The sequence below is a fragment of the Cuculus canorus genome, chromosome 10 (assembly GCF_017976375.1).
Source record: "Cuculus canorus isolate bCucCan1 chromosome 10, bCucCan1.pri, whole genome shotgun sequence".
Classification (NCBI taxonomy): Eukaryota; Metazoa; Chordata; class Aves; order Cuculiformes; family Cuculidae; genus Cuculus; species Cuculus canorus.
The window spans coordinates 21,303,095-21,322,637 of NC_071410.1; the positions used below are offsets into that span (position 1 = coordinate 21,303,095).

The window sequence follows — 19,543 nt, forward strand, 5'->3', positions numbered from 1 at the left end:
TTCCCCACCAGATTTGGCTGTTACAATGCACAAAGGTATTTCCTATGGCCTGCAGAAGGCTTTTCTGATTTCAAACACAGCTACTGTGCATAAATCCACGTAAAAGGCCACCAGATTAACCTCCAGACTGAAACTTCCCCTGTAAATGATCCACAGGGTGAACCTCAGAAACATCTCTGACCTCGGTGGCATCTTCTCCCAAGCCCAGCTATCCCTGGGACTATGGGCTGTGCCAGAACAGCTGCTTGCCAGGTTCCTGTGACTCAGCGAACTGATTCAGGTTAAAAATACCCTCACTTGGCCTCAGCACAAGGTTGTTGGGTTGGTTTTAACCCCAGCTCAGTTCCCCAAACTGCAGTTGCCACAGGAGGATCCGGGCTGCCCAGGAAAAGGAGGGGATGAAGAATCATAGAATCCCTAGCTTGGAAAAGACCTTTGAGATCACCAAGTCCAACTGTACCTGTCCACTACTAAATCATGGCCCTAAGCATTTCATCTGCCCGTCTTCTAAACACTTCCAGGGATGGGGACTTCACCACCTCCCTGGGCAGCTGTTCCAGTGGGAATGCAGGAGCCAGATGTCCTCCCTGGGCACAGCGGCTCTTCCCACTCTTCCGAGTTGAACATTGGGTGAAATCTTCCAACTCTTCCGAGTTGAACATGGGGTGAAATCCAGCATCTTCAAGGTCTGCCACCACCTGCAACCCACCACGAATCCTGAATCCCACACAGGTACCAACAGTGGGAAGCACATGTCTCTGCTAGCTTTAGATACTCCACCCTTGATGATCACAACAATATCACCTGGGGTAACACACACTTTTATTAGCAGCAATGGATATTAAAAACCACAACATCTCCCAAACGGTTTACAGACATCTCTCCAAAAACCTTAGAGAAGTAAAACGTGGCTGCATTTATTTGACACCTGCGAGTGCAACAGGGAGCTTGGCAACCTGCACTGAAGCTTAAAACTCAGGTTGAAATCTGGTTTACTCCACTCAAACTGCTCTGATTCTTTGAACACTTTAATTGCAACACAAAAACCCAGGCTGAAAGATGGCCCTGTGCTGCCGGCCCCTTTATACCTGGTTATCTCCCCTGGACAGAGTAGGCAGCATCCAAGATGGTCAAGCCATGAGCCAGTTTGCCTGCCCGTGATTTCCCTGTGTGCCCCAGAAAGAGGTGTACGACCTCTCAGAGACTGCTCACACCATGAGGCATGATTTCAGCCTCTCCCAGGTGCACTTCTCCAAAGAGAAAGGGTAACTCCAAGGAGAGGGAAACCCACCATTCCCCTGGCCAGAAAAACCCTTTGCTGGCAAAGCAGGTCTACAAACAAGACCCAAGCAACAGAGACATGCACCTGTGCTCTCCGTTTCCTGACAGCAACCCGGAGCAAGGAGAGAGGTTCCTGAGCCACCAGCTGCTCTGAGAGAGAAGTGAGCACCCAGCAGCCGGACCAGGGCACCCAAAACACCCAGCCCTGGTGCTGGACCTGGGGTTGTTCCCATCAGAATGAAAGATGGGTGCAAACACCCTGGCCTGATGACCTGCAAGGTCCATCACCCCTAGGAGTGGCCAAAGGGAAGGACAAGCTTGCACCAGCACATGTACAGCCCAGGTGGCAAGTGAGGTCCAGCACTCCTGGGAGAGCAACCAGTTTTCTCCAGGGTGAAGATGCCAGGCCAAGTAATTCCATTTCAGAGGTGAGCCCAGAAGAGGCTGGGACAGCATCAGACATGTGGCGCTCCTCAGGCAGCATCCACCACCACCACCACCGGAAGGCAGGGAGAGTGCAGCCACTCAGCTCTCTACCTGCAATGAGAAGGAAGGTCTCCAGCTAAGGCATCTCCTGGGTTTGGATCCTCACTTAGACCCCTCTGAGGCAGCTGCCAAGTGTCACATGCTGGCGGTGGCAGTGCTGGACTTGTGCTCTACTCTAAATTTCAGGAGCTACCTCAGCCACCTTATACCTGGGAGGAGTTCCCTGGGACTGGCTGCAACAAACAACCAGGATCTCTCTTATTTTGGACTGGCCACAACATGGGAAAGAGTTTGCTATCCTTGCAGGATCGTATCCTTATCCTCACCCTCCGGGAAGCTTCAGTTAACAGCACTCTGTGGTCATAGAGTGAGCAAGCTCCCAGAAGATGTTGAGAATTACTCACTCTCCACAATCTCTGGAGCCTTTTGGATAATTCAAACAAAAAAAACACTAAGGAGCACATTTCCGAGTGGGTCTGCACAGCCTCTGCATCTGCTCCACCCCGGAGGCTGCTGCAGCTTGGCTGATGTAAATCTGGAAAGCTTTACTGGAAACAAGAGCTTGGCCCCATCTGAGCCCCAGACAGGAGAAGCTGAGTGTTACCCCTCCAGGCAAAATTCTGCTCTCCAAAAAAACACAGCCTGAGTTTTTTGCTGTTTGTGCAATGGGAGTAATTGGGATAGGACCTCTGCTTATACCCCAGTACACATGACTTCAGGAAATGTGTAATGAGAATTAAAAAGCCAGTGTGGAGGGAGAACAGGTGATGGAGCAAAGGATGATGGACCAGGAGGAGCTCTGAGGTTCCTCGCTGCTGGTGAGCCTGCACTCCCCAATGCTGGCACCTGCTTTGCCAGCAGTACTACAGTCTGGGTGGAGGAATCACAGATACTTCCAGAGCAAATCCCAGTGGGGACTAAACAGGGGGGACAGCAAATCCTTTTTGCCTCCAGAGTGGGGAGAGCAACTCCCCAGCTGCCTCTTACACCTGCAAGGAGAAGCTGGCAAAGGACTCCAAGTTCTTCCACTTGCCCCACTTCTCAGTTCCAGCCAACGATAACTTTGGGCTTGTAGCTATGACTGGGGGAGCCCCAAGAGAGGAGCTGAAGGCATCTTACCAACAGCCATTGCGACACGGGCGGTCCCTGCTCCTGCACCAGACGAAGACACCTGGGGACAAAGCAGTCATCATTTCCATTAAATACCCTAGAGATGGTGCACAGACAAAGCGTGGCAATGCTTGGCTACAAAACCTTGAGCCAGGAGTGCCCATCAGCTGGTGTTTGGCATCTGGAGAAACCACCCCTGCCCATCGCCCCAGTGTTTGCCCCAGCCCAGATGATGACTGGGGAGCAGAATTGGCCACCGGTTCTGGCAACATGTGGGCAGGTACAGGGGAGCGTCACAGGGACAACGAGAACAAGAACGCACGAGGAACTACCCCAGCACCTGCCCAGCGCCTGGAAGCTTTGCACAGGAAAAAAACTGAAAACTTTGTGCAATAGCAAAACATCCAAAGAAACCACCTGGGGAGAACCTCCCACTTCTCTTTTACACTGCCAGAGCCTCTTCTTGGGTCCAGATTTGCCTGTTTCTGTTTCCCTTCCCCTCTCCAAGTGTGCACTTGTTAATCTGAGAATTAAAATCCCCACTTTCCCAGGGACTGGCTCTTCAGCTCCAAAAAAGGAGGAGAAGCGAGGCCACTGAGTAAGAAAGCAAGTTTCCCTTCTGTGGGCAGACCACAGCCGGGGGTACTCTGACCCTACAAGGGATGCACAACATCCCCCAGAGCCATGGGACTATGCAGGGGGTTGACCCAGATAAGGAAAGTAAAGTTGAATCTCATGCCTGCTCTTGACACACAGGAGGCGTTTCATGACCACCTTCCCTCCCACGCCTGGGAGCAGGAAGGCAAGGGAAGGCCATGGAGGTCAACCTTACCTGTGCGGATTGGGGACACCTGGCACGAAATGATGGTAGTGACAAAGCCCCAGCCCCTGCCCATGAGTTGCCTGGGTGGGAAACCCTCTATTCTGCTCTTGTGAAGCCCCACATGGAGTATTGTGCCCACTTCTGGAATCCTCAACATAAGAAGGATATGGAACTGTTGGAATGGAAACAGAGGAAGCTACAAGGATGATCCAAGGGCTGGCGCACCTCCATACGAGGACAGGCTGAGAGAATTGGGGTTGTTCAGCCTGGAGAGGAGAAAGCTCCAAGGAGACTTTAAGGTCCCTTTCAACTAAAACCATTCCATGATTCTACGAAACCCCGGTTCCAGCAAGGAGAAGCCCCACCAGCCAGCACAGCTCCTCTCACCTCATCCCTTCCCTCATGCAGCATCTGCGGCAGTGCCCACCAGCGATGCAGCCAGCTGGCCAAAAAAACGTGGTGAAGAGACAGCCCCACCCAGCACTAACCTGCGAGCAAGCCGACAAAAACACAAGCCAGGATCATGGGCAACACCACATTTGCAGCATCTGCAAAGGAAAAGATCCACAGTCTCTGCACCTAGATCGAATGCAACCCTTTACCCACACCCTCCAAGCGAAAACCTGCCACTTGGCACAGGGATACAGAGACACTGGGTGAGATTTGGGGACTGCTTCCCCTGTTTCTTTTCCTGGGCATCAGGAAGAAATCCCCACTTACTTTGGACATGGAGCAGGAAGGAGGTTTCATTCTGGCTGACTTCATTGCGGACCACACAAGCGTAATAGCCACTGTCATTCATCGACGCTTTCATGATGCACAGGGTGGTAGTGTTGTCAACAAACTGGACGTGGTTGCTTCCCAGCAGCAGCTCTCCATTTTTCTTCCACCAGTACAAATCTGCCTTCCCTCCCAGGACATTGCAGACCAGTTTGGTGTTGCCTCCTGCGTTCACCGATGAGTTGCCCACAATTTCTGGCTCAGACAGCGGTTCTGGGGAGACACGGAAGGACAGTCAGCATTGAAACCAGTTGCTCCCTGGGTGCCAGAAGAGCAGCACCTTCCTCCGCAGCGATTCAAGCTCTCCAGCTGCAGTGAAGGGTTTGCTATCTCATCACTCACCCACAACACGCAGCTGGAACCAGCCCGTGGCATCCGATCCGGACCGGAACCGGTACAGCCGATCATCTCCCCTTTGAAGCACCATCTGCAGCGAGAAGTCTGTTTCATTAAACTTGGTGCGATTCTCGTAGGAGCGAGATGCGTTGGCAGGTCTATTGAAAGCATAACTGATGATAACTCCTTCCTGCGAGCCAGTTTTGTATTCCCAGAAGACAGCTTTGGTGGCGTTCAGCGGCGGGACTGTCAAAAGCACAGTGCAGCCCACGGCCGAGACCAGCCTCTCTGATGCAGGGCTGAGGTTAGCAGAGTAGCATGGAGAAAGCGTGCGGGCTGAAAAAGAAATGAGATGTCACTAAACAGTGCCTGGGATTCAACTTCAGCTGCCAAAACCCTCCCTGGCTCAGCTGCCCTGCAACAGCGGCGTAGGGGACTTCATTATTTCTGGATTTAAGCAGCAACATGGAAAAGCAGGAGGTCCTGATGGATGCTTATAGGCTCCCTTCCTATCTCTTGCCAAAAGATGCAGCTCTTTGCCTTAACTCGTGGATCTGACAGCTCCAGCAGCTCAGACCTAGCTGGGAGAGTCGACTGCTCTCAGCTCACATCTGGGGAGCCTTTTTCCTCTCTCCCGCTTTGCCAGGGGCACAAACCCAGGGGTGACCAAGCTAAAGGAGCCCTCTTCACGCACAAAAGCTTATTTCCCATCGGATCACTGGCCAGAAATTGCTCTCAGAGATGAGAAAGCCCACAAACACCTTCCCAATCATCCTTGAAAACAACCTTAGCTCAGTAGGAGGTGTTCCTGCCCATGGCAGGGGGTGGAACTGGATAGGCTTTGAGGTCCCTTCCAACCCAAAGCATTCCATGATTCTATGATTCCTCTCCTTCTCCTTTCTCCAGGGAGAGCAAGAGAAGATCTCTCCTTTCTCTCCCACCACTTGTCAAACCATAAACAGTCTCAGTTCAGCAAAAACAGGACCTGCAGCAAGAACAAGCCAAGAAAGCAAAGTGAGAGAGATGGGAAGTTTGACAAATTCCCTTCCAGCCCAAATTATTCCATGATCCTATGAAAACCTTTTTGCCAGGAAAATGATGGGATTAAGCACTGCCCAAGCCTGGGATTTGTCTTTGCTTCTCATCAAAGGAGACAGGAAAAGATTCCTGCCCCGCTAAAGGGAGAGGAGAGGGAGAGGGAGAGGGAGAGGGAGAGGGAGAGGGAGAGGGAGAGGGAGAGGAGAGGAGAGGAGAGGGAGAGGAGAGGAGAGGAGAGGAGAGGAGAGGAGAGGAGAGGAGAGGAGAGGAGAGGAGAGGAGAGGAGAGGAGAGGAGAGGAGAGGAGAGGAGAGGAGAGGAGAGGAGAGGAGAGGAGAGGAGAGGAGAGGAGAGGAGAGGAGAGGAGAGGGACAACCACTGGCCTGTGACCCCCCCACCGGCTGCGGGGCTGCCGGGGCTCGGCAGGACGAAGAGGAGGAGCAGGACCGGCAGCATCGGCGGCGGCTCCGCACGGGACGGGGCGGCGGCACCGGGACCGCCCCGAGCACCTCCTACCGGCACCTCCCGCTCCTCCTTCTCCCGCTCCTCTCCTCTTCCTTTTCCTCTCCCTGCTCTCCACTTCCACTTCTTCCTCCCCTCTCCTCTTCCTCCTCTCCTCTTCTACTTTCTCCTCTCCCCTCCCCCTCCCCTCTTTCCACTCTCCTTTTCTTCTTCTTCTCCTCTTCCTCTCCCTCCCCTCCCGCCCTCTCTGCTCCCCTCCTTGCAGTATCCAACCTCCTCGCACTGCTCCGACACTGCCAGCAGACGCTGCCCCTCGCCCCCCCGCTCTGCTCACTACACTGCATAAAACCCCCAAATCCCACCACAAAACAGGCGCTGCGACAATGGCATCACCCGGTTCCCTGCGCCGGGGGTCCAGGGCAGGCGAAGGAGCCCACAACAGCAACAAAGAGTTGGGGTTTAATGATGGGCTGGAGCATCCTTCCAGCACAATGCAGGGCTGTGTGAGAGACGGGACAGTGGCTGAGACACAGCCCTGGGGGCTCGGGGGGGACCACAGAGCTCCCCACTGCTCCCACGGGAGGTTTTGCAATCACATAGAAGGCAGGTGGGTTTCTTCCCCCTTCCCCGCATTGTTCCCATCCCCTCAGCAGCATAGACACAGCTGTTTTACGGCAGCAAAGCCCGCTGTGGTGCTTTGTGTGGTCCAGTGGCCCCTGGTATCTGGCACAACCAACCATGGAGGTTTTTATATGTTGAGAAACACGAAGCTGAGTCAAACTGGTTTGAGAGCCCCCCGTGCAGAAGTTCCTCCTGAGGGCAGGTTCAGACTCCTTCCAGCATCATTCAGAGCCTAGAGCAAGGACTGGGTCCCCTCAGACTCCTTCCAAGGCCGTCAGCAGCGTGGAGGGGGCTGCTGGTGCTTGGGTGACCTCCCAGTGTCCCCCCAGATGCTGCTGTAACTGGACACGAGAGGAAAGCTGGGGAGGAGCTCTTGGTGAGGGAAGGCAGGGACAGGATGAGGGGAATGGTTTTGAGCTAAAGAGGGGAGATTGAGATGAGATCTGAGGAAGAAATGTTTTGCTGTGAGGGTGGGGAGGCCCTGGCCCAGGTTGCCCAGAGCAGGGGTGGCTGCCCCATCCCTGGAGGGGTTCAAGGCCAGGTTGGATGGGGCTTGGAGCCCCTGATCCAGTGGGAGGTGTCCCTGCCCATGGCAGGGGGTGGAACTGGGTGGCCTTTGAAGTCCTTTCCAACCCAAACTCTTGTGTGATTCTAAGTAGTTACCGTTACAAAACCAGGAATATTTTAAACTGAGCTAAAGTGGAGTTAAATTAGAGCTGTTTGATAGTCTGTTTTCTTTCTCTGGTGCATTGTTTTCATAAAAACGGTGTATTTCAGACACTGTTTTTCCTTTAAAAATGAAAACGTACTGTATGAGGTACAGTTTCTGCTAAATGAATGTGTCTGCTGTAGTCACCTCTGTTTGGAGTTTTCTTCATCTCTTAAAAGCCAAGGGCAAGCAGAGTGCTGGAGCCAGCTCCAAATTAGCAAGACTGTTGGAAAGTTTCATAAGGTTAAAATTAGACCTTGGAAAGTAACAGAACGTGTACAGGATTTCTGGGAAAACCTATACCTGTGCACGTAAGTGGGAAATACGTGCAGTAACAGCCCTTGTCCCGCTGCACATGACTGATGGAGATCACATCCAGATGTTGCCCAGGCCTGATAAAGTGCACTTGCTTTCTAAAACTCCAAAACTAATCTTGGAGAGTTTTACTTGCTGACGTTTTCGGTATCAGCACCCCTATATCTCGTTCATGCACCCGAGTATTTTGTTCCATTCTTTTTTGTCAGGCCAGAATAAACGGTGCATTTGATTTTTGCCCTGAGAGTGACAGGTTGCCTCTGGGTCACTGCACAGATGAACGCCCCCCTCCTTCCCTTCCTGTCCGCCCCCCCCCGTCCCCCCGCAGAGTCAGGTTTGGACTCGACCAGGTGGGTTGGCGTGACGTCTGCCCACACAGCTCAGAAAAGGGAGAGATGGGCTGCGTGGTGCAAGAGAACTGAAGTTCTAGCTGAAGTGTTCAGGGCTCAGCAGGCATTTGCTGTAATCAACGTTTGAACGAGTCCTTTTCTCTTGGTGGTGAAGGTTGAGCATATTCCCAAATTGCCACAGCTCAGTGCATCATGTCCTCATCTGGGCATGAGCCAGGAATGGGTGTTCCCGAGACAGAAAGTGCTACCAGGTCAATTATTCGGGTGATCCTGAAGCAAAGTAAGGAAGAAGCAATTTTATATGCTTGGCTGTCTGATACGGAGAGAGATGCCACAGCCTTGGGAATGTGAGTCCTAAGTGTTTCACAGAAAGCTATTGAGCTGAACGTAAGGCACAGTCAGTATTCAAAGTTTGACAGCATCTTCTTAGAACATCACTCCTAGTGATATTGGTGTCTCAGCAGTGCCATCTGCTGTGGTGCAGACACACTGCAGGGGGAAAAGCACTTTAATTAGAGTCCGAATTTTGTTGGGAGGACGCTCCTTTACCTTCCTGGATGGAAAGGCTGGTCTGTGGCACACCCTCTCCTCGTTGTGGTACCACAGATAAGGCAACAAGCTTTGTATTAATGATAGTAACTTGAAATCCTTGTGCCTTGGTGCGTTCTTCTGGGAAACAGTGTGGTTTTTAATTAGAGTCCCAGGTATTTATGCATTGTAATCAGTGGAGCTGTACAGCTGTCTTTCAAGGAAGAAAGATGAATGCAGTCCTACTTTTGTCACAGAAATGAGAAAGAGCTGTAGTTCTGCAGATACCTTCTCTGAGAAGCAGTGCTGGAGTGGGATGAGGGCCATGTACTGTGCTGTGCATAGTTCTCAAGTAGTTGAGGGCTTTGAAGCAAGACAGAGATGTCTCGAGAGACAATAGAACAGCATTTGGTATAACTTGCTACAAGGAGGCTTAGGTTAAGCCAGCCTGCATGGGCTCAGGAGACTCAAGTTCTGGTTGCGCCCTTACAGTTGCCACAGGACCAAAAAAGCTGTTCTAGTTCCCTGCTTCAAGTTCCTCATCTGTTGATGCAGGCCCTAAAAAGTCAGCTTTATCGGCTTATGGTGTTTTCCTACATTAATACCTTAGAGTGGTATTTTTAGGGGAACCTGAACTACTACTAGTGCTGCTCTTCCTGAAGTGACTTGGCATTTCCCTGGTAGAACTGGTAGCATTAGGCAAATAGGAATTTGATAGGAACTGTGGCTATGTGCAACTGTGGTAACAGTTTCTGTGCACTGGACTAACCTCTAGACCATTCAGCTGTTGAACTGCTAGCAGTGGGCACCTTAGTCTAGTTGAACTCCTTAGAAATACAGATTTCTTACTTTATAGACATATGTACAAAAGTCATGAATCAGAATGTGAAATACCATAGATGTGTTGACCTCTGAAGCAGAAAATGTTTTCAGCCCAAGGAACCAAATGTTTCAATGTTTTATTTATTTGACTGGATTACTTTTTTGCATATGTGTTGCATTAGTTGGTGCCTCTGATTACTGTGCTTGGCCTACAGCTGCCTTTTTCTGCTCTCTTCCTTTCTTCAGTCTTCCTTTCTTCTTCTCTTCCTTTCTTCTTCTCTTCCTTTCTTCTTCTCTTCCTTTCTTCAGTCTTTCACTGGGAGGTAAATCCTTAGCTGTTCTGCAGCTGTGGTATATCTGTGATGCAGATATCTGTGTGGGGTAGCATATTGAGACCTCTCTTTGCAGAATTTGCTTATACTGTGGAACAACATAATCAGATTAGCAGGCCATAACTACTGAGTTGCTGCAGAATTCTTCTTTTGCCGTAGCGAGTTTTATGCCTGATGTTGCTGCTCAAGTTCCTTGCAGAAACTAAAAGGCCTTTCTGACAGGATACCTAGTAAAGCTTTTGTCAGCTGTGGTGAATCTTCAGTGAATTCATTCCTTCATTCATTGTGTTAATGAGTGGTTATCTTCACCACATATTTCCTACCAGTGCCACACAAATCGTTGCAAAAGTATCAATATAGGGACTTAAAAATAGGTAGTAGAACAGCTCAGGAAGGGTGCTTTTCATCAGAAGTCACTGGGCCTTAAGCACTGTCTTGACAGGAAAGCAAAGGTCCCACGTTGTACAACAGCTGCTTATGACACCCTGCCGAAGAGCCATTTGCAATTTGCTTTTCCTGGGAGTGAGAACAAGACAGCCCACGAAAGACAGTAAGATGAGGAGTTACTAAAACAACTTCCAATTCCGGCTCAGTTGTCAGTTGCCCGGGTTTCTGGAACCAGGTGGTGTATGTGATGTGTTGTTGCTAATTTGTTCTTCATTTAGCTTAATGCAGATCATATCGTGCCAGAGGCTATAATTTTCTTGGAGTTGCATGACTTGAGAACCACCAGAAACACAACAGAGTGGATGTTGATACCTACCATCATGTCATTACGAGTACAAAAAGTAAAATGAATCTCTGGACCAGGTTCAAAATAAAGTTAGATATTAACTAACAAGGGTGAAGTAATTCACTTTGCTAAAATGCCTACTGTATTACCATCTGAAATGGAGTCTGGCAATAGCTGAGTGATTTTGAAGTGCAGGATTATTTTGATCATAAGGCAATTACAGGCCAGTGCAGCTGCGGCAGTTTGGGTGGCAGGATGGGAAAGCTGATAGCATTTTTACTGGGAGCCCTTAATCCCAGTAGCTCTCAGCCATCTTGTACAGGAGTTACTACGTAGGACTCTTCATTTTAATTGTTAAAAGTTTGTTTTCTTTCTTATACAATAATGAGTAAAAGCACAAATTCAGCTTTGGATTCCAGAGCTCCTCATTGGCGCGTGCTTCTGTTACCCACTAGCTGTTCTTCGGAGCACCAGATCGGTCCAGAGAGTTCCCTGGTTTGTCCTGACTGTATTTGACTTGGTGACAATGATCAGCTGTATGGCTGACTGCAGGGGTACTGCTTAAATGGGGATGCTAAAAGGATGCATTCTGATGCTCTTTCCTTGCAGAACACCGTGGCAGATGCTCCTCAGAGCTTGCAGTGCGCTCTCTCCAGGCACCATGGCATCGCCTTCTCCCACCTGCCTCGCCCAGAGGTCCAGGAGAGAAGAGCCCCAGTTCTGGCTGATGACTGTCAACTTCTCCTTCTCCTGCAAAGCACCAATAGTACTCTTGGCTGTGGGGAGGCTGCGAGGGCCAGAAGCTCCTACAGTAATTGACCTTTTCCCTGCTTTGGGAGAGGAACTACGTGGTACTTACTGGACCTTTTTGCTGTATGTGCCTGGAAGCGTGAACCATGGCCCTTGAAGCTCCAGGAAAAGGTGGCGGAGGCCTCAGTAGCAGGTGTGAAACAGGGATGCCGAGCTCAGTACAGGAGATGGAAGCATAGAGTGGACAGCAGTGACGCTGGACAGGCGTGTGAGTGCCCAGGAGGCGTACTTGCAGCAGTGGAGGTGAGCTGTGCAGGGAAAGCTCACCTGGGAGCTGGAAGGGTTTCCTTCTTGAGGGGACTGGGCACATTTGATGGTCTGTGGACCAGTGGATGACTTTGTTCTGTCTTTATTTCAGGTATGAGAGCCACTGCTTTAATGCTGGTGAGAAGGACTGACTCTTTGATTCCTGGCCCTGCCAGAACATGGCAGCACACAGCCTGGCAGAGGAGCTGGAGGAGCTCTCTCCGGTCTGCCCGGACACCTGGGATGAGGCCATGAACGTACTGCACTAGTTCTGCTCCTCATGCATTATGCGGTGGGCTGAGAGCATGCATGAGTAGCCCAGATAAAAGAGGAAGATTCATCTTGCGCTTCGTGCAGGTGTGGGACACCTGGCCACCTGCCTGCAGTGCCTGTGTGGTCATCTGCCCGACAGGAGTACTTCCTGAAGACACAGCTGCCAACCATCTTTGTCAACAAGCAGCATCCCAGCCACAAAATGTAGCCGATGTGAGGAGGCTTTAATGAAGCTGTTGCATTCAACAGGTGCATGAGGAGCTTTGTCCCCCAGGTCGTTGACACCATCGTGTGCGCTGATGCTTGATATTTGCAAGAATGCCCATGCTGCTGAGGAAGAGGCAGCCAACCCTGAGGCTTTCTCCAGGTGGGCTGATTGTCCAGGGAGGTTTACTGACCCCAGCCCTTCCTCGGGGTCCCAGCAGTCCCCCCAGCTGAACTGTGTAGGGAAACCCCATGATGGGGAGCTGGAAGTGTGTCTTTACAAATGGCCCGAAATGATAACTTTAAACCTTCCCGAAACCCCCACAAACCACAACTTTCACTTCAAACCTTCTCGAATTTCCCCTCAAGCGCCCCCCAAATGTGATTGCTTTACCCCAGATCCCCTCATGCATTCCCCCAAAAGGTGATTCTTACCTCAAAACTCCTCTCAAACTCACCAAAAATGCAACTTCCCCCCATATCTCCTCACAGCCCTCCCCAAACTCCCCCCAACCACAGCTGCACAGGGCATCACTTTGCTTGTGAGTCAATTCAAGGGCTCTCCATAACAGGCAGTGGGAGGAAAGGCAGGAGGAGGTTTTCCACGGATTTTAATGAGGGTTGGGCGGAGGGTTGCATTTTTAATGAGGGTTGGAGGAAGACAAAATTAGTATTTTCCCCTCAGAAATTGTTTTGGTTCTTTTTTCCCCCACTTCACACCAAGACTTGGGAGGTTTGGGGTATTTTTGAGCAGCGGTGGCAGCTCCCACACTGCCTGCGTGGTTCAAGCTGCCAGGGAGTAGCCTGGGAGGGACTGGAGAAGGCAGCAGGGACCCCGGGCATCTGCCATCCCTAGGGAGAATTTGATCCAAGGTCCAGGCAGGGACCCTGTGATGGTGCCCACGGTTCCTGGGGGCATCGCCTGGCAATGAGGCCTGTCCCCCCGATTGTGGGCACTCACAGCGTCACTGCCTGTGGCCAGGCTGACCCCTGAATCCCTTCCTTCCCCAGAAGAGGCTGGAGGACAGGCAGAGGCTCTTCCCAGCAGACAGAGACTGGGGAAATGCCAGGAGGGTGACCTGGGCTTTGCCCTCAGCGGTGCGGGGTTGCTCATAAACCTGCTGCCCTTTGCCCTGCTTGGAAGTGGAGGCAACGGAGGGCACTCAACCCCAGTGAAGAGCCCCAAGTTGGATGAGGACACGCAGTGCAGGATGACTTCGCGCCTAGAGTGGCAGCCTGGGGTACCTAACCAGGGTCCCCCGCCACCTAGATTCCCCCACAGGAAGCAGTCCCGGGAGGCCCAAGAAGGAGCCAGGCTTTGAGCGGGAACTGTGGGCTTCTCACTGGCAGGCCCCCAGGTGAAATGCGTGTCACACCCCGAGGGAGACAGAGTAGGACCCAGAACTGTGTTTAAACATTTAGTTTATTACCTATAATGTTACAATTCTAAGTCAAGAATATTAAGCTTAAGTCTAACCAATATTAGCATCCTATAAGGATTTGTGAGGGACCATATGACCTGTATGGAGTTTGGTGATAAAGTCTTCAGATGTTCTGCAAACGCTCTGATGTTCGATGTTCGTCGATTGTTGACGTCAGTGGGGGATCTCAGACCAGCTGAGAGGGAGCTCCGATTAAGGCTTGCTCCTCTTATTCTCTTATAGTCCGTTCTGGAGTGATAACATCTCGGGTTACAGTCAGCCCATCTCCTTTACTTTGGTCAGTGGCGCCTGATGGTACAGGACACAGGGAGTTGCTTAACCCCCACCAACGTGTAGGAATCCAGAAAATCCAGGGTGGTAGATCAGGATGTTTCCATCACAAAAACTCATAGTCTAAATCACCCAAGTGCAACATATGTTGATTTCTTTTCACAAATCTTATTAATACTTTTGGTTTGAGGATCACCTCCAAGTCTTTGTTCTGAAATCTATGGTGTAAATCTGATAAGGGGATGACCAGGTGCCACTTTAGTCATCCTGATAGGCAAAGGAGTGGCAGAGACATAATGGCTCATTCTCCCCCACTCCTCCTTGCTGCACAGGTGGGCTTTGATGTGGACGCTGATGTGGAGTGGCCACCAGATCTCCTCTGTCCCCCCTCCACCCCGCTCAGAAAGACAGCAGCCCTCTTCAGCAGCTTCAAGAGGGGGAGGGATATGTCAGTGTGTAGAGAATCCTCATGATGGGGAGCTGGGAGGGTTTCTTTGGCGTGACCAAGGGCACTTCTATTGCTCCCTCGATAGCTGCTGCTTTAATGGCAAGTGAGAGGGAGTGGCTTGATGTCTGCTTCCCAATGTGCCCCTGCTGCATGTAGAGTGGCCGTGGAGCTGGAGCAGTGCTGTCCAATGTGCCTGGAGAGCTGGGATGACTGCCTATGACAGCAGTTCTGCTCCTCGTGCATCGTGCAGTGGGGCTGAGAGCAAGCTCGTGGGCCCCAGCTGCGTGAGGACAGGAGAAGTGTCAGCGATGGATTGTGACCAGTCATCCGTCACTGGTGCTATCTGGGTGCGAGTCTCAGCTGGCTCATGTGTGCATGTCACCTGAGCGTGGTAGCGAGGTTGGCGTGCTAAGCACAAGGCTTTTGGTGGTGCTGGGGTTGTGCTAGGGGAGTTCCTAGCTGCAGGTCTTGATTCCCAAACTTGGAGGCATTGAAGGGTTTTCCTCAGTCTGGCTTGCCTGAGGCAGCTGGGGCACTGCATTATCATAAGGAGAGGGGGTCTTTGCAAAAAGCTGTGAGAAAGGCACAAATCCTAAAATATTGAGGAGTCTTCAGCAAAAAATAATTGCCAAGGCTTGAATACTCGTCAGCCTTGAGCAAAAAAAAATCAGGAATGCCCAAATTTAGTCAAATGAAGTTTTTCTTGAGTTATCACACTTAAGAAAGAAAGTGGGTTATTAGTAGTCATCAGTCACAAGGTAACAGCAATAGCTTATAAAGGTGATACGTATAATGATTATCATAAGAGAATAATTACAGTGATGAAGAAAAACAGATGTCCACTCTCTTTAACATCATCCAGGTCTGCAGTCACTGGGGGGACCGGATTCTTCTTGGCGGTGAGGATGTGGAGAACTGCAATTGGGAAGCCCACATGGTGCATCCAAGCCTGGGTGAGGTCTCCTAATCTTTGTTGTGAGGGGCTTTGCGTTTATACCATTGAACAAACAAGTTGTGTCACCCCAAAAAGAGTTGGGCTCCAGCTGCTTACTACCCCCGACTCCTCCTCGAATTGGCCAAGGAAGCAGCTGGATATTTTGTCTTTAACCTAAGGGGCTGTTGAAACAACTTTCATGTCAGTCTCTTTTCTTCCGCAGCACAATGAAAGTGGTACGCTCCTGTGTATTAGAAATGGCACGATACAGCTCCGTTCATGGTAGCAATGTGGGAAGTTACACTGAACAGTACATGTAGCGGTGGAATATGGAACACCCATGAGTCATGCAGTTTCAGGCCTGTCGATCAGCACCTGTCACTCCAGGCACCCAAGAGGTGTACTCAAAGCAGCTCATGTGAGCTGTGCGGGGAAGCCCTGTAGGGAGGAGCGGGAGGAGGGGGGGTGTTACTTTTTGAGGGGCCTGGGTGGGCCGCATCTGGGTAGTGTAGTATACTGTGGAAAGAACTGGTGTGTTTCAGTGCCTAAACTGAAGGTCTCATCTCGTTGCCTTGACGACTGCACGTGGGCTGCAGTGCTCAGCAGGATGTTTTTCAGGGCCCGCCCTGGTAACAGGTACAGAACAAGATTGTCAGAACGTGGATGTGTGTGGACATGTGCACATTTTCTGGACGTGGCTGAACATTTGCGTGTTCTTGGCATGAAAATAACGAGTGGAGTTCATGAAACCTGCTCCATATGCAGGCTGTGGTCCTGGGTGTATAAAAGGGCGGAGCAAGGGTGACAACCATGGAATGTTCTCCCATCGGACTGGCTGGATACCACAGATGTGTGGTGGCAGTGCTTGCTCTTGTGCGCTCGCTTGCTCTTTATCTCTCCCCGGCGCTCTCCTAGCTGCGTCCCTTCCTTCTTCCTTTACGCTCGTTGCGTGCCTCATAACCAAATAAACAGTGTTGTTTGGTGTCTCTGGAGTACTAGTTTTGTGTCCCAGTATCTGATCTAAATGTATCCATGTCTTTATGGCACATCACAGGCCCAGGGAGCTGGGACAGTTTTCTTCATGGGGGGCCTGGAGACTTAGACCACTCCCTGGACTACTGAGTGTCTGTGGCCTCTCTTTTTCTAGTGTGACAGGTGCTGCTTTGGAGCTGGTGGGAGGCTCCATGATTCCTGGCTCCCCCGGGTCCCTGCAGCGCGCCACGGGGCTGGAGGAGCGCTGTGCAGTCCGCCTGGACACCTGGGATGATGTATGCCCCAGTTCTACTGGTGCGTTGTGTGGCAGGCTGAGAGCAAGCCTGAGTGACCCAGGTGCAAGAAACTGGGAGGCTTCCATCTGCTGTTTGGTGCAGGCCGGTGAGAACTTTGAAGAGTGCAGTATCGCAGTGCCTGCAGCAGCATCAGGGGTTGCTTGCCTGAGAGGGGGAGTTCTTGGACACCCAGCTGCCTACAATCTGTCACCCTGCAGCATGCCTGCCACCAGCCTAGGGGTTGGTGCCCGTGAATGCAGCGGGCAGCCTCCCTGCTTAAGATCTGAGCGTGCTGTCCATCCCCTGCTGTTCTTGATACGCTGGAAGCTGGGCTTTACCTTGAGGATACCCAGGAAGCAGCATTAGTGCAGAACTTTGTGGTATCCAGCCTGCACAATGGTCCACATGAGGCTCTCTGATCGATCTGTTGGCTGTCTTTGGCAGGCACACAAAGAGCTTTGTCCTCCAGCTTGTGGACGTCATTGTGCCTGCCAAAGCCGTGCATGTATTATTGCAGGCACCTGCACTGGCCATGAGCAGGAGACCTGCCCTCCCAATGCCGCCTTTCCCACCCATGGGGGGTGATGAGTTGCAGGGAGACAGAGGTGTCTGCCCAGGCACTGCCACTCCCAGCTGCGGCAGACAGCACACCCCTGGGGGGGCAGCAAGCCTGGAGGAGGGTGGCTGGCAGCCCTGAGGATGCCTCCTGGCCCAGCAAGAAGTCACTCCATCAGTATCACTGGAAGGGTACCTCGGGGGCCAGCCAAACCACAGCTGGGCCGGCAGCCGGGGCCCAGGCTGGTCCTCAAGAGATCCTGTGCCCCTGGATCTCATTAGTGGGCAGCAGTAAAGGAAAATAAAATACACCAAAACTGCAGGAAAACACAGTGGTGTTAGCAATGTGGGTGGTGGTGGAATACCCACGTGTGCTGCTTTCTACCGCTTTTCTCCCCTCAGAGACCACCACGTCCCGTGCCAGGGCAGTGGGCTGAGGGGGTTCACCCATCCATAGCTGGATCAGCTGGAGCTGCGGCCTGCCCAGAAGCAACTGGAGCGCTGTAAGAATGCCCTGAAGCAGCTCAAGGACAAGGCGTCACAGGCAGAGGCAGCTCATGAAGCAGCTGAAATAGAGTGTGATGGGCACAGGGCAGGTGACTTTGGGGACAGCACTCGCCCCGTTCGTGCTCTCTGGCCATCGGGGACAGCGTGGTACCCTGGCACGGGAGCAATTTAGCAGCAGATTGTGGAGATGGTGAGGATGCAGCTGGGCCATCTCCTCCCCCAGGAGCCAGCAGCAGCTTCCCCACGCCAGAGGAGGGGACACCTGCGGGACAGGGCCCACCCAAACCAGCACTGCGGTTTGGGTACTAAAGCCTTTCTGAGTTGAGGACTGGGGATGGAGGTCTGTCCTCCTGGGCAGGGCTGCGACATGCAGTGCCCTGCGGACCTGGCTTGTGAGCTGCCCTCCTGGCGAGGCACAGGGGTGTAATTAGCACTGAGGCATGCGCTGTGAGGGCTGGTTGGGATGGCAGATGTGGGCACCTGTGCCCTTCACTCCCTGTCTCTGCCAGCCCTGGGCGGCTGCCAGGATTCGGAGTGGGTGGCAGGGCCAAGGTGAGCATGTCCGGGTCCTCAGGCAGCGGTGACAAAGCGTATACTAAACCCATGGGATGGCTGCATGCCCCGGGCTCAGCACTTGCTCCCAGGCTGGGAGAATCCCATCCCAGTAAAGACTACCGTAATTGCTGCTTTTGGCCTTGCCAGCATGCCCAGATCCCACGGGACTGGGGTGCATGAGACTGCAGTGGAGTGGGTGTACGCAGGCGCAGTTCATGTGCTTGTGGTGGTGTTTGGACGCTCCCCTCTGTGGATTCTCTGGTGCCTAATATGAGGTTGAGGTGGTCCCAGCCCACAGACATCCGCTCTCCCTGCTCCAAGCCCCTCGGTTCTGGAAGCAAACAGACTGTGTTAAGCTGGTGGGGGACAAACCAGGCTCAGCCCCCGACAGTTCCCTGTGCAGACGTGGTAACTCCCTACAGGGCAGTGCCTGTCTCCTCGCTGCTGCCTGCGTGCCGTGTCCCCCCTGGAGCTCACCCAGCCTTTCTCTCCCCTCCCCAGGTACCCGCAGGCCCTTTGCCACCGCCTGTCCTGCGACCACCCCCTCACCATGACGGCACCCGGCCCATGAGTAACACCCGGCACCGTGGGTGGGATGGGGGAGATGGGCGCTGGCGCTGCCCCGCTGTGTGGCACACGGGGGCTTGGGAGTCCAGCCCTGCCAAGCGCCCTGCACAGCCCTGTCTGGCAGCAGGGGGACAGTGACACCTGCCTGGAGAAGGGGGGCTGCCAGTGGGTACAAGCCCAAGGCTCTGGGGTGCTGCCCCGAGCCAGGGTGGGTCGATTGTCCCCAGTCACCCACACGCAGCTCCTGTCCTCCCCAGGAAAAAGGTGTCCCTCCCGTTGCTGCAGCCATTGCCCACACACCTCACTGCAAGCTCCACCACCAATGCCAAAACCAAGGAGACGCAGCAGCACAGTAACAGGTAGGGGAGATGGGGACCCACCCACGGCCCCGTGGGTGTGGGATGGCCTGGCCCGAGCCCTGGCGAGGGAGAGCTCTCAGGGGAGGGTGGAGGGGTTGGCAGGAGACATAGCACAGAAAGTCGGCTGTGCTTGCCCCAGCTCTGTGGGGTTTTACAGCTCCCCCCAAGCTGCCCTATCCAGAACAGGTCTGTGTATCAAGAGCGCTTGAGCTGTACATGATGAGTTTTGTCTGGTCTCAGCCTGACCTCGGGCTTGGGGAGGCATCAGGTGCCTCCTGTGAAACAAGTGCTCCAAATGCAGCCCTGCAGCTGGGGCAGCCCAGCTCCTGCCTCCTGGTGTCCCTCGTGTGGGGTGCAGGGACCGGCCACAGCCAGCTGAC

At 52.6% G+C, this 19,543-nt stretch overlaps 1 protein-coding gene and 1 long non-coding RNA gene across 2 annotated transcripts; one reads left to right on the plus strand and one right to left on the minus strand.

The window, feature by feature from the left end:
- Window position 1: 1 nt before the first annotated feature.
- On the minus strand, window positions 2-6,319 carry LOC128853130 (uncharacterized). The gene is made up of 6 exons (XM_054075462.1): window positions 6,252-6,319; window positions 4,823-5,152; window positions 4,421-4,693; window positions 4,189-4,248; window positions 2,887-2,938; window positions 2-1,818 (listed from the first exon to the last, which is right to left on the minus strand). The coding sequence occupies exons 1-6, from the start codon at window positions 6,307-6,309 to the stop codon at window positions 1,815-1,817; spliced, it is 777 nt and encodes a 258-aa protein (XP_053931437.1). The 5' UTR covers window positions 6,310-6,319; the 3' UTR covers window positions 2-1,814.
- Window positions 6,320-11,342: 5,023 nt separating this feature from the next.
- LOC128853131 (uncharacterized) lies at window positions 11,343-15,720 on the plus strand. The gene is made up of 4 exons (XR_008451422.1): window positions 11,343-11,778; window positions 11,894-12,421; window positions 15,281-15,371; window positions 15,576-15,720. It is a non-coding gene; the product is annotated as an uncharacterized LOC128853131 (long non-coding RNA).
- The last annotated feature ends 3,823 nt before the right edge of the window (window positions 15,721-19,543 follow it).

Bases quoted from the DNA above. Each gene is read 5' to 3' on its own strand.
- LOC128853130 (XM_054075462.1), bottom strand. From the start codon at position 6,309: ATGCTGCCGGTCCTGCTCCTCCTCTTCGTCCTGCCGAGCCCCGGCAGC. The intron at 5,153-6,251 runs GTGGGGGGGTCA...TTTCTTTTTCAG, and splicing joins CCCCGGCAGCCCCGCAGCCG to CCCGCACGCTTTCTCCATGC. The intron at 4,249-4,420 runs GTAAGTGGGGAT...TTTCCTTTGCAG, and splicing joins CTTCCTGCTCCATGTCCAAA to ATGCTGCAAATGTGGTGTTG.